Genomic DNA, 13,836 nt, shown 5'->3' on the forward strand with positions numbered 1-13,836 from the left:
TCTTCGTATTCTTTACACAGTCGACGTTTACTTCCGATCTCTTCTTTCAATATTTTTCTCTTAAAATAGTTTGTACTGATTGCTTGGTCCTGAGCTGCTACGATTAAGCTTTCTGTTTCCCCTTTAATGCCTCCAAATTTCAACCATCGATAGGTCTGTTCCTTATCCACCAGAGTGTCATCTAAGCTGCGTGGGTATTACCCGTGCATTCTTTTCTTTTGTGTTCTGAGCTATTGTCTCTTTTTTTGTAAAAATTTCGTGTGCTTGCGGGCTGTGTTCGGCGAAGAACCTGTGTTGCGTTGGTGTGTCCTAACAATTTTCATCAGTTGATCTTCTGTTCCTTCTATATATTCCGCTAGGTTTGTGGTTTCTGCCACGTAAGCCGCCTCTATCTGTACCAGGCCTCGTCCTCCCTCTTTTCTAGGAACATACAGACGGTCTGTATCTGCTCTTGGGTGATGCTGTCCGTAGGTAGTTAACATTTTTCTTGTTTTCCTGTCCAATTTTTGTATTTCCTCTTTGTGCCAGTTAATAATTCCAAAACTGTATCTCAGTACTGGTACTGCCAATGATCCAATTGCTTGCATTTTGTTTTTTTGCATTCAGCTCTGTGTTCAAAATCAATCTCAATCTTCTTACATACTCCTCCTTCAATCTTTCTTTCTCTTTCTTGTGTTCTATCTGGTAGTTCTCTTCTATTCCCAGGTATTTATATGCTCCATTTGTTTCTATAGTTCTTTAATTTAATTCTCCCCTGTGTTTTCTACATGCTCTTTTCTTTGAACCTTACCTTTTTTTATCGAAATTCTGGCACATTTTTCTAATCCAAACTCCATTTTTATATCACTACTGAATGTTTTTACAATTTTAATCTCGTCCCTCAATTCTCCCTCACTTTTTCCTAACAGTTTCAGGTCATCCATATACAACAAGTGACCTATTTTCCTTTCAGATCCATGCACCTGGTACCCACATCCAGATCTATTTAATTCATGAGTTAGTGGAGTAAGTGCTATGCAAAAAAGTAGTGGTGATAATGAGTCACCCTGAAATATTCCTCTGTTTATTTTAATGGGTTGTGATTGCATGAGTTCCTGGTTTGTTCTCAGCTGAAGCCTTGTGTTCCATTTTTCCATGGAGTGTTTGCAAAATTTCACTATCCTATCATTGACTCCTACTAGTTCCATTGACTTTTCTATCCAGCTGTGGGGCACTCTATCAAATGCCTTTTGATAGTCAATCCAAGCCATGTTTAGGTTCTTTTTCCTCCGCCTGCAGTCCTCAAGTATTGCTTTTGATATCAGCAGCTGGTCCTTGCATCCTTTACTTCCTTGNTTAAATTAGGGAATTTCGGGGGACTTGGTAGCACGTTCTAACAGAATATTCGGTTGTCAGCCGAAGGCGCTCTTCAACATGGGTCTGACGAGCGCTGGACGTCAGCCGGCATCTTGTACTACAGGTGGGTTTGTTTACGCATATTAGCCATGCCGATTGATAATACGTTGTTTCATAGTATTGGTGATAACTGTGTTTCAATGTGCGATCTCCAGTGTACCCAGTGAGCCCGTAGGGTAGGATACCAGGAAAGTGTAGAAGCCTAGGATATTAGTCAGGCAATGAGTGACTTATATGTCGGTGTCAAGGTTACATATAGTGAGTAGTGGTAAATATAGTATGTGGGAAAGTAATATAGATATTTAAGGGTAGATTACGTTTTGAGGGAACTTTATGAAAGATGGTAGAATCATATTTCATGTGTAATTAGAAATGTACAGGAAAATTATATATGTTCACGAGGAGGGCTTGCAGGCCCATTAGATGAGTCAGAGAGAGAGAGAGAGAGAGGCTCAAGGCCTCTACCCCTGAAGGGGGAGAACTTGAAGAAACAGAATGTGTAGTCAAGACTGAAGGACAGTCTTTGTGATATGTAAATAATGTAATTCATGTATATATCTAATAGTGTAAATAGACAGCTAGAATAGATAGGATAGGATGTACCGGGAGTGTAATTCGTATCTAGAATCCATTTCCCACATCCAATCCCGAGTAATCCTGACGAGCAAAGGCCGCACTGACACAGGCCGCAGTGGCAGCCGAAGCCGAAGATACAAATAGACAGGGATAGGCTCCTGCCACACAGGCAGAGTATGGTAGCCTCGACAGCAACGCCCTTTTAAGATAGAATGATAAAGTGTATTAATAAGTATTTAGACGCTACCTGTAAACTAAGGGAGGAGTGGTCAAGAAGGGGTATGACTACATGCCAGGGAGTAGTCCCCACAATTGAAAGAACAGAAAATAGATGGTGGCAGCTTGTATGACAGAAGGAAACTCCGATATAGGAGAATCCTAGCTAAGGGTAAGCTAGGATGATTGCGTTAACGCCTTACAGTATAACCAGTGGAGGCAAGGAGGGGTACCTGCACACCCCCGACGGCACGACGTTACCAGTAGTACCAGTTTACGACCTAACCAGCGGAGGCGAGGAGGGATAACTCCACGCCCCCCCTACTTGCAGTGTTACGGTGGTAGCAGAGGAGGCTGACTCCACGCCCCCTCCTGCGCCGCCAGGGCATAACATCATGAGTTAGCGGAATAAGTGCTATGCAAAAAAGTAGTGGTGATAATGAGTCACCCTGAAATATTCCTCCGTTTATTTTAATGGGTTGTGATTGCACGAGTTCCTGTTTCTTCTCAGCTGAAGCTTTATGTTCCATTTTTCCATGGAGTGTTTGCAAAATTTCACTGTGCTCTCATTCACTCCTACTAGTTCCATTGACTTTTCTATCCAGCTGTGGGGCACTCTATCAAATGCCTTTTGATAGTCAATCCAAGCCATGGTTAGGTTCTTTTTCCTCCTCCTGCATTCCTGAAGTATTGCTTTTGATATCAGCAGCTGGTCCTTGCATCCTTTACTTCCTGGATGACATCCTTTTTGTTCTTCTGGCAATAGGTTGTGCTCCTCCAAATATAACGAAATTCTTCTGGCAATAATTCCTGTCAGCATCTTATACATAGTCGATAAACAAATAATCGGTCGGTAGTTCTTTGGGTCCATAGTGTTTTTCGATTTAGGAAGTAGGTATGTTAGTCCTGTAGTCAGCTATTCGGGCATTTGTTGAGGTTTTTCTATTATTTTGTTGAAAGCTTCTACAATATAACTGTGCGTAACTGGGAATGCTTTTAGCCAGTAATTTTGTATTTGATCTCTTCCAGGAGACTTCCAGTTGTGCGTTTTGGCCAAAACTGAGGTAAATTCTGCAGTTTTTATAGGCATCCACTTCATGTCGCTGGTTCCTTCTCTTCCTTTTCCCTCTCTTCTTATCCAGTCTGCCTTTTCATTCTGTCCTGTTTCCATTTCCCATATTGCCTGCCAGTAGAACTCTACTTCCTGCATATTGGGGTGAGCTTCTTCTTCTTCTTCTTCTTCTTCTTCTTATTATTATTATTATTATTTCAATAAATTATTTTGAAGCCATTTCCTATGTCAGCACGGACCGCAGTTGCGCATAATGCATCGGAAACTGCCAACAATGGATATTAAGAACATATTTATACGCCCGTTTGCCCAAAAAGGTGTCACCGCATTCAGTTGACGCGAAAGCTTAAAATTCTCTTGTTTTATTCGTTGTTTAATGATAATGTTGCGAAACAAAATTTGTAACAAAGTCATATTTCATTTTGGATTATTTCAAAATGTATTTCCTGGGATCAAAAACATCTTTATAAAAAATTATTTTTATCGCATCAGGAAATGAAATATTCGTCAAATGAGATATTTATGACACATTTGGAAAACATTGTTCTTAAAATTCCACAACATTTATTCGTCACCAACTATTCCGTAAGCTCTACAAAAATAAATATTTTATCCAACAATTGCAATATTTAAATTACTTCCGCAAACTTAACCATACTTATTCTTTCCGTCAACACAACAATTATTTAAGAGATTTACAAATGAATATTTATATTAAACTTATAAATCTTAAAGGCACGACTTGTTTCGACACTTATTGTGTCATCATCAGGTGCCGGTTAGTGTTAGTGACGAATTTGTACTCATTATTAACGAGTATTCATAATATTACTCAAACTGGAAGTCCTCAATACAAATAATTAAATATTTGGGATATTCAAAAGAAATTCTCTCTTAGAAACAGAGAGTAACAATGCAGAAACTTATATACAAAACAGATAAATTTTTAACAGACGTAGTAATTCTCTTTTTGTTCTTTTCGTCCGCCCTAAAAGATTTTTAAGTTCTCTGTAACACCTGCTCATGCATACGTCATTCAGACATCGCGTCTCTGCAAGTTCTCTGATCTCCCTGTGGGGGGTGGGGTCTGGCGCTTGTACATGTTCGTTGTATTAATTACTATCATTAGTCTCTTTCTACGGAGAGAGATTTCACCACAGTACGTATTTAATTACCTACACCTGACATATGTCAAAGACAGATCGGATCAGCACTCAAACAGCATCAACTTGAAATATCTAGGGGCGACTTGCAGCACATCGCGTCTGATTTCCCTGGCGATATCAGGGTTACGTAACTTGTACGAGCACACTCGAGTTCCACACGGAGTTTGTCCATTGGAGGTGGGAAGGGTAGGTGAGGGATATAATGTCACTTCAAAATGGGAGACGCAATTGAGAACGTAATTCATATTACTGTCATTATGAATGTTGCCTTTGTTCCTGGTTTTAAACGGTGTAGACGTGAGTTATTTTGAAGATCAAGAAAGTAGTGGGACGTGGCGCCGTGTAGATATTGTGTTAACCGACGTTTCGGAGAAACGTATCACCTCCATCTTCGGGTAGAAAAAAAGACGAAATCCGCGAAAAGTCTGTTAATACAATATCTACACGGCGCCACATCCCAGAAGACTGCTTTCTTCATAGTCACCGTCGTCAAAACATCAAACCTTACATACGTTGAAGATGTTTCGGGGATACGTGCTGCCTTCATCTTCAGGATTGAAGTCTGTAAGTTGGTGAATTTATGTTTTTATATACAGCATTCTGTTTCTAAAAGTAATTGTGGAAGGAGAGAGAGAGAGAGAGAGAGAGAGAGAGAGAGAGAGTGGTCTAGGCAAGAAACTCACTAACTACACACTTCGACCCTGCAGAAGGAGACAGAATATATCTCCGGAACACCATGTCCTTATCAAAGTTTCGTATAAACCTGCTGCATCCTTCCTCAGGGTAGAAACATGCCATGGCGTCCCGTTACAACAGTTGCCGTAACATATATGAAGTTAACGTGCTCACCGTCGCCATATTTACATTGTTGTCTCGTTACCATGGTCACTTTGAGACATGCAAGCTTCACTTCAAGATCCCAGTGTTTTCATTATAGAGAAAGTACTGCGGAAAGAAGTTAACTGGGACTAGAACCCAAGTACATAGCAGCAAAGCCGGCAATTTCTTTTTCCGGAATCGTGTCTCCAAGTGGAATATTTTTCGTCTATACCAGTTTTCTCCTACAAAGCGCTGTTTGGGTAAACAGGGTGGAACAGACGCCCAGGTGGATTTTAATTATATCTGACAGACGCTTGGTGAACATCTGCTGAACAATCCTATCACTGCACAGGCAGGTATATGTGGGATATACATATGTAGCTACCCTAGGACACTCTCCTAAGCGATACAAATCCGTTGAGGTTTACACAGCTGTAACTATGAAGGGTACTTGGGGGATGTGACACCGTATAGTCTACTACAAGTCTACAGACGTTTCGGATAAACGCAATGCTTCCTTCTTCAGTATTACAGACGAGCAAACAGCAAGCAAGGAGCTCGTGTTTTTTCACTTGACTTATTCTTCTGATCTGAAGATGGAGGTAGTAATTTCCTCCGAAAGTCATTAAGTTCCTATCAGCCTACATGTAGTCACCTCAAAGAAGACAGAAGCCTTTATATGCCTACGTCTGCAAAACTTCTTCTCCTGAGGGTAACTCTCTCCCTAACTAACTCCATAAAGTTCCTACGAGCTGTCTTAACTATTTCATGACTTTAATTAAGTACGAACTGAAAGACCACGCATCCTGCACCTGTCCACTCCTTCGCTTTTCCTCTCAACTTATGAGAACGCGCATTTCGCACCAACTACGTGCAAGTAATTGAAAGTCAAGCCGTTAACTGTTTTAGTAAACACAAATTTCGTTGAAACCTATCCACTACGTATTTCACATACAACTATTACGTACACTGCACAACAAATTTTGTAAAAGAGATACCAGCCCATAATGAATATCCTTTGATATATTCAGAATTGCCTAGGGTGTTAATTCTGAATAGAGTCGACAACAGAACTTTAACGCGGCAAGAAAACACTTCCTCGCTTTCATATTCCATTCAGTGATCAATAAAGCCTAAACATCTATTCAGAAGTTGTCGAACTAAAGGCAGATAAGCAAATACATTTCCAATTTTGTGGGGAGGTACGAGCGGAAGTACGTCACAGTATTTAAGATAACAAGTTGGGGAGGAGTAGCGAGTGGAATTCTCTTTGAAATATAGATATTTGGGCCTGCTTAGCTATCAACAAATCAAACGGTTTTGCGAATCACCCACAGGCGTCGCCATAATCACCAAAACCTGAGCCGGTTCAACAATAACGCTCTAGAATTGCATTCAAAAGGAGCTGGGTTCAAAATCTCTGCATGACAACCGGCTATCTTGACTGAGGTTTCCTTCATTGCTTGCAGGAAACTTACGTAACAGTACCACAGATTTTGACGCGATCACTTCCTTCCAAATCCTTCTCTATTCATCAGTTATCACCGTATCCGATTTTATTGTGACATGACGCCTGAAAGCTAGGCAAAGCTTCACTAAACACATTTCAATAGCAGCATACAGTGTGGAAACGGACACGCATATTACAAGAGACGAACTCTTCAAGCGTGTGTTCCCTTCGCGTTCCGCAGGGGGTTATAAAAGGATACGTAATTCGCCGGGATGCTGGCTTGAAGTCAGTTTGCATCCGGAAGGTCCTGCGACCGGCCAACTCAACCAAGGTTTTCTGTAGTTTTCTTCGGTCCTTGAGCAAATGCTGAATTGGTACACAAATTCCACGTTGCACTGCATGCCTCACATGCAGCCCTCTCATTGGTAACGTCAAAATTTCGCCCTAATATAGCCCTCCTAACGTTAGCAAAAATTTCACTATAACGCACACCTTCCAGCGTCATAAAAATTATTTAAAAAATGAATAATTCCTATTATATGCACTACCTATACCAGAAGGACAGGCGGGCACTGCCTGGGAACTTTCAAAACCAGAGAGTGTGTTTCTTACCCCCCCCCCATTAGGTAATGAATACTCTGTTCGCAGTGAGTCGCACTGAATAGTGGATTTCGACAGACTACAAACCACTTCAAGATCCAGACAAGAGTGAGAGATTCCTTATCAAGACTGGGTTCGATATGTGAGCTGTTATAATCAACTGTACACATAAATGTAATAGTAATAGAGACGCCCAATAAATCCAATCATCAAATCTAGGACCCAACGCCTACACTTCCTAGTGACAATACGCACTCTAGCTGTTAAGAGCATCGTATAACAACCCAGAAAGAAACAAACTACTGGATGCGATTCTAAGCCAGATTAATCCAATTCACATCTTCAAATGTTATTTCTCTTAACATCGAATTTAATGTGAATATCCCATCTTGCTTCTAGCTGCCCTTCAAGCTTACCAACTAAAATCGTGTGTATGTTTCTCATAATTCCACGCCCCACATTTGTATGCAGCATGACTAAGTAACACTAATAATACCTTGTTAAGCGAAAGATGAAAATTACGAAAGTTTTTATTACGTAATATACTTCATCATCCTTTCGTTCTTCTTTAAAACATCGATATGTATCCCTTGACAATTTTGTCACATTTATGTAAAGAAAAGTTGAATGTTTTCATGTGCTTAATTAAACACAGAACAGTAAAAATCTATGAGAGAGTGAAAAAAAGAGTTTCAGAAGTTCTTAACCTCGACGGTAGATGGTGGTAAATGATTAGACTCACACCGAGACCACAATAAACCCTGGAGTAAGCCCCCGGGTAATGGTCGCGCCATAGTTCAAGCGGTTAGTCGCTGGCTTCCCACCGCGGCGGTCCGGGTTCGATCCCGGGTCTGGTCAAGTGGGATTTGTGGTGGACAAAGTGGGGCTGGGGCGGGTTTTCTTCGAGTACTTCGGTTTCCCCTGCCAATCTTCATTCCACCAATTGCTCCACAATCACCCTCACCTATCATCTGGGGCTGGTACAATAGGCCAGAAGTGGCCGCAGTACAAGGGACTTAGTCCCACTCCACTAGCAATAAGAAGAAATTCCCCCGTAAAGGCGGCGCCATAGCTCAAGCTGTTAGTAGCTGACTTCCCACCGCGGCGGTCCGGGTTCGATCCTGGGTCTGGTCAAGTGGGATTTGTGGTGGACAAAGGGGCGCTGGGACAGGTTCTCTCCGAGTACTTCGGTTCCCCTGCCAATCTTCATTCCACCAATTGCTCCATCATCATTATCACACGGGGGAGGTACAATAGGCCAATCAGTGGCCGCCGTGCTGAGTGCACTCAGCTGGACTCCACTCCCCACTAAGCGAATTTAAAAAAAAAGTACGCACTGGGTATGAGACTTCGTGGGCTCTAGTGTCGGTATGGAAGCGGTAGAAAAAAAGGAAATACTCGGATCCTGCAGGGAATCGAACTCCGATCCCTCTATCATCCAGCTCCTTATCTAATCAGTAGCGACTGAGTTACACCTGCGCTCATATATATTCCAGGATAGTTTTAATTTATAATTTCTTTTCATGTTTTTCAGATATGTTCTTGACTGTACAGTGTAAACATAGCTGAATAATGCTAACATTAAATTAAAAAATAATTTCACAGTTCTAGCCTACTGAAATAATTTTTAAAAGCTACCTCTAATTTGTAAAAATTGAAAACAAACACGCTTCAGAATTACTGTGTTTTGGGGCTTTTTCCATCGTCCGGAATTCTAGGCTTCGAGAACTGGAACTGTTTCCGTCATCACATGAGAAAGGAAGACACCTACTCAGTTAGGCCCCTTAGAAACAGCTAATCTCAACCACTAGTCGTCCATTCTCACCTGAAGACGGAAACAGATGCAGTTTCCGGAACGTCGTGTCCTCTACTACCTAGAATTCCGGACGATGGAAAAAGTCCAAAAACCCAGTAATTCTGTGTGTCATCCACCTTTATAATCTACAAACACGCTTCAATTAGTGAAAATTTATTTCAAATTTACTCCCCCTACACTACTGGATATGAGGCTGGTTTGGCCCCGGGGCTTGTCGGGACGTTATCATGAAACTAAAAATAATAGATTATGCTGAAAATTAAACCCCTGTATCAAGTCTGACAGGTGTAAGCCTTTAGCCCCAAAATCCAATAACTAACAGAAGGCTTCCTCCCATAAGTTCCTCATAAAGCATATCACAGTTAATATGTGATAAACAACTGGGATAATATAGCAAATTATTCATGAAAGCTTTTTTTTTTTCAAATTTCGTGGCGCGTTAGCGAGGAAGAATTGTAAGAAATTAATGCCACTGGGAAGACCAAGGCGTAGGTGGGTGGACAATATTAAAATGAATCTTAGAGAGAGAGAGAAGGGGATGGTATTGATTGGATTTATCTGGCTCATTATAGGGACCAGTGGAGGGCTCTTGTGAACACGGTAATGAACCTTCGGGTTCCATAAAATTCTGAGAAATTCTTGAGTAGCTGCAGAATTGACAGCTCCTCTAGAAGGGCTCAGCTCCTTGAGTAAGTAATCAGGTTCTTTATGCCCGTCTCTCCGGCCACATGCTGAAAATCGATAACCGTTGAAACTATTTCTGTGAACAATTACATTGGAAAATTTTACTGACATTTGCCCACCCAATCCAATTTTGGTTCTAATCGGACAAAACTGACGATCACTACATGAAAACGTACGTACTATCACGATTTAGGTGTTATAAGAGACAGGGTTTCCAATTCTTCGGTCTTCTATCATTCGCTTCTGTACAATCTAGCTACTCGCAGCGCTGTAAAATAACATACAATCTCTCATTTGTACCAAAATATTCATTCGTTGATTCATCAATGGCTATACAGATCTTTGTCGGGCCCTGAAGTCTTCTTCGATTTCGTAATCTTTTTTACACAGACATTAGGACTCCTTGGACTGGGGATCAGCCAGTCGCAAGGCAACTACCTACACACACGACAACACAAACACAGAATAAACACACACATCCATGTCTTGGGTGGGATTCGAACTTACGATCCTAGAGTTCGTGCAAGAGAAGACGGTTCATGCCTTACACCGCGACGCCACTGTAATCGGCATACAAAAATATACATAAGCTAATCAGGTGAGAAAGCGTCGTTAAATAAATTATTAATATATTGACCTAATGGATCCAACTAAGAGGTGTTTGTTCCCTTAGATCGAAAGAAAATCTTTTATTAGAAACGGAATGCAAATCTTCTATACTGAATTATTTTGCATGTCTTCAACTGATTAATGAATGGATTTCGTTGATATATTCTACAGGTTTTTGAAACAAAATGTAGATTCAAAACTGTATTTGGATTGTTCTCTATTCTGGGATATAACGCCGTATAATCCGATGAAAGTAAACAGACGTACATATTTCATCCATCTTCAGGGTCAAAGAATATGCCAAGCAGGAAACGAGAGTAAAGCTGGCAACATTCGACTGCTTACGACGTGTAGGTGATATATTTCTCTGAAACGTCTGTCGATTTTCACTGGTCTACGTCGCGTTATATCCCCCAAATCAGAAATTTTCGTAACCACCACTGTAGGCCGCGCCATAGCTCAAGCGGTTAGTTGCTGGCTTCCCACCGCGGCGACCTGTGTTCGATGCCGGGTCAGGTCAAGTGGGATTTGTGGTGGATAAAGTGGCGCTGGGGCGGGTTTTCTCCGAGTAATTCGGTTTCCTCTGCCAATCTTCATTCCACCATAATTCTCCATCATCATAATCACCCGGGGCAGGTACAATAGGGCAATCAGTTGCCGCCGTGTCGAATGGACCCAGCTGGACTCCACTCCCCACTAAGCGAATTAAAAAAAGAAAAGCCACCGCTGTACCTCAAATTCAAAATAGTTCGCCTCATCACTGGGTACCTTTTTTTTTTTTTATTTCTAGTGGGGTGGGACTAAGTCCCTTGTACTGAGGCCACTTCTGGCCTATTGTACCAGCCCCAGATGATAGGTGAGGGTGATTGTGGAGCAATTGGTGGAATGAAGATTGGCATGGGGAAACCGAAGTACTCGGAGAAAACGTCCCCTAATGCCACTTTGTCCACCAAAAATCCCACTTGACCAGATCCGAGATTGAATCCGGACCGCCGCGTTGGAAAGTCAGCGACTAACGGCTTGAGCTATGGCGCGGCCTACTCAGTACCTTGGTGTAGTGGAATTGCTTTAGATACATTTTCGGGGGGTGCTCCGCTAGCATTTCGACTGCAGCACTGCCTATTCTTACTGAGGCTGTTCGCAGTTTCCCACGTTGGAGGTTAAACACTTTTCACTAACCAACTGGACGCTCCCTATTCGTTAGCATCGCGCTCCTCTGTTCATCCAATCACGGCTCACTAACCACAAGGACGCTCCGTATTGGTTAGCATCCCGCTCCTCTGTTCATCCAATCACGTTTGTCTTAGCTCCGACTAGTGCCAGAGCTACCTAAATAAGAACTTCCAAAATAAATCCCGAAGTCATTAAACTTGAAGAAGGCAATCGCAAGGTTTGCCAAAGCGTTGTATAAACCTATCACGCGGTATAGTCCCAAAAGCCAAAGCCACACATCAATTAACATAACTGATAATAATTTACTAATGATCACTTACCTGATAATAAAGGAAATTCAATGGATCATTGATTTTGTGTTCAGTGTTGTAGTGCACTAGCCCTAGATTTTATAACGGCCATACGCTGCACTACTGTTAGTTTGATACAAACTACAGAATAATCTCCCGAGACCCGGCGATTACATGATGGGACACCCTGCGGTGATGAATTGCAAGCACTACCATTAGATTTGTTTCACTTCGTGTCTCTACGTGTATTACGGAGCGTGCGAAATTCCGTCGCCTTTGTTAGACATAGAGTGCGGAATTTTGCTTTGCCTGATTCGCAAGTTTGGCATGCTTATAGTTCATTTTCTTTTCAATTATAGTTCAATTCATTTCTCATCTCCTTGTCTTTTATATTTCCATTCTATTTTCCTACACTCGAACACAGAGTTCTCTTTGTACTTAAGGCTAAGCAATTAAGATTGCTGAGGAATGGAAGTTTCACTCACTCATGGAGCTGAGCCCTTCTTGAGAAGCCGCCAATTGTGCGGCTACTCAAGAACTTCCCAGTATTTTATGGAACCCGAAGGTTCATTACCGTGTCCACAAAAGGAGTGGAAGAATAGCTCAATCATCACTAACCTAGGATTATGCACCTGTCGCTTGCCCTCCGGGGAAGAAACTTCCTAAATCACTGGATCGCGGCTAGGCGGATCCCAGAGGAGGCCTCCACGCTATAGAGCAGTGTTACTCAACCGCCGGACCGCTGCCCAGTACCGGGCCGTGACATTAATTATATCGGTTCCTCGTCTTACAGAAAAGAAAATTACCGGGCGGCGGTCTGACAAGCTTTGAGAAACACTACTCTAGAGGAAAGTAAAATCTCTTGCCTCTGCCAGGAATCGAATCGCGAACCCTATATTCTCCGGACCGTAACCACAGTCGCTGTACTGAATGATGTGTTTCAGATAAATTTAAAATAATATTTATATGGATGTAATATTTGGCCTGTTATATGTTACGAAAAAAAAAATCATTCAATAATGAGACTATTATATTAGTAACAACAGCATCATTTCTTTGTCAACTTAAATTTTGGCGTTTATTGGGGGGGGGGGAAGAGTGTAAGTTACCATGAATATACAAGAAAAAAGGAATGTTTCCTATTAAAATGCAACAAAAAGAAAGATACGTAGATATAAGACTTCATTAAACCTTCCTATGAAGGGGCTTCAAAGAAAATATTGGCTTTCCTTTTGTCATATCTGCAAGAAGATGTGAAAGAAAGATTGTTTCAATAAGTGTCGTTGTAAAATGTTAAAATGTATTTAAAATATTTAACAACGCTTCCTCAAATTCACAGGCAGTGTAGTGGGATAAATACTGTCACGTGTGGTGGTGACTGTCGATGAGGTTTTGGTTTGCATATTGGATTTATTGACCAGTTATAAAAACAACTCGGAGTTACAAGTAATTACAGCGGCAACACTAATCTCCACACTTTACACGCTAAGTCTTCTCCACCCTGCAGTTTCCTCACTAGACGTTTCCTGGTAACGGATTTTAACAGTAGAGATTCTTCAGCTTCATTCGCGAAAGTCCTTCTTCACAAACTCCTGTACAAAACTGACTAAACTCTAGCCTTGTCCCTGGCTTATAAAATTTCGGCACGGACCACATAGAAAATACAGCTCTTCTATTTTTGTGTCCGGATTCGTTGCCACAGAAAACACCCTTCCTCTGTTGCTGTTCTATCATTGGGATCGGATCTGTTACGCTTATTTTCGACGGACTACACATCGTTACATCGCAGAGGACAGATTTCTTCCGGGTTCCAATTCTTCCGTCCGTGGCTTTGCACTCGTAGATTTAAGTTTTCAACGGTTACCAAATAACAAAACAGGGATGCACAAAGATGGCTTATGAGCATGCCTGTGCCACGAACGGTTTCTGAACAACGAAACAGCATTCAAGTGAGAGTACTTCTGAACTTA

The 13,836-nt window shown here is 41.6% G+C and overlaps 2 protein-coding genes across 3 annotated transcripts in view; both read right to left on the reverse strand.

The window, feature by feature from the left end:
* LOC111862499 (metabotropic glutamate receptor 2) overlaps positions 1-13,836 on the reverse strand; it is a 1,033,882-nt gene that overhangs the window by 989,748 nt on the left and 30,298 nt on the right. The gene's annotated exons all lie outside the window — the stretch shown is intronic.
* Positions 2,654-3,016, reverse strand: LOC111862525. The gene has a single exon (XM_023848008.1). It carries the CDS (start codon positions 3,014-3,016, stop codon positions 2,654-2,656), a length of 363 nt encoding a protein of 120 aa, XP_023703776.1.

The sequence above is a fragment of the Cryptotermes secundus genome, unplaced genomic scaffold, assembly GCF_002891405.2.
Source record: "Cryptotermes secundus unplaced genomic scaffold, Csec_1.0 scaffold882, whole genome shotgun sequence".
NCBI lineage: Eukaryota > Metazoa > Arthropoda > Insecta > Blattodea > Kalotermitidae > Cryptotermes > Cryptotermes secundus.

Bases quoted from the DNA above. Each gene is read 5' to 3' on its own strand.
- LOC111862525 (XM_023848008.1), bottom strand. From the start codon at position 3,016: ATGTATAAGATGCTGACAGGAATTATTGCCAGAAGAATTTCGTTATAT.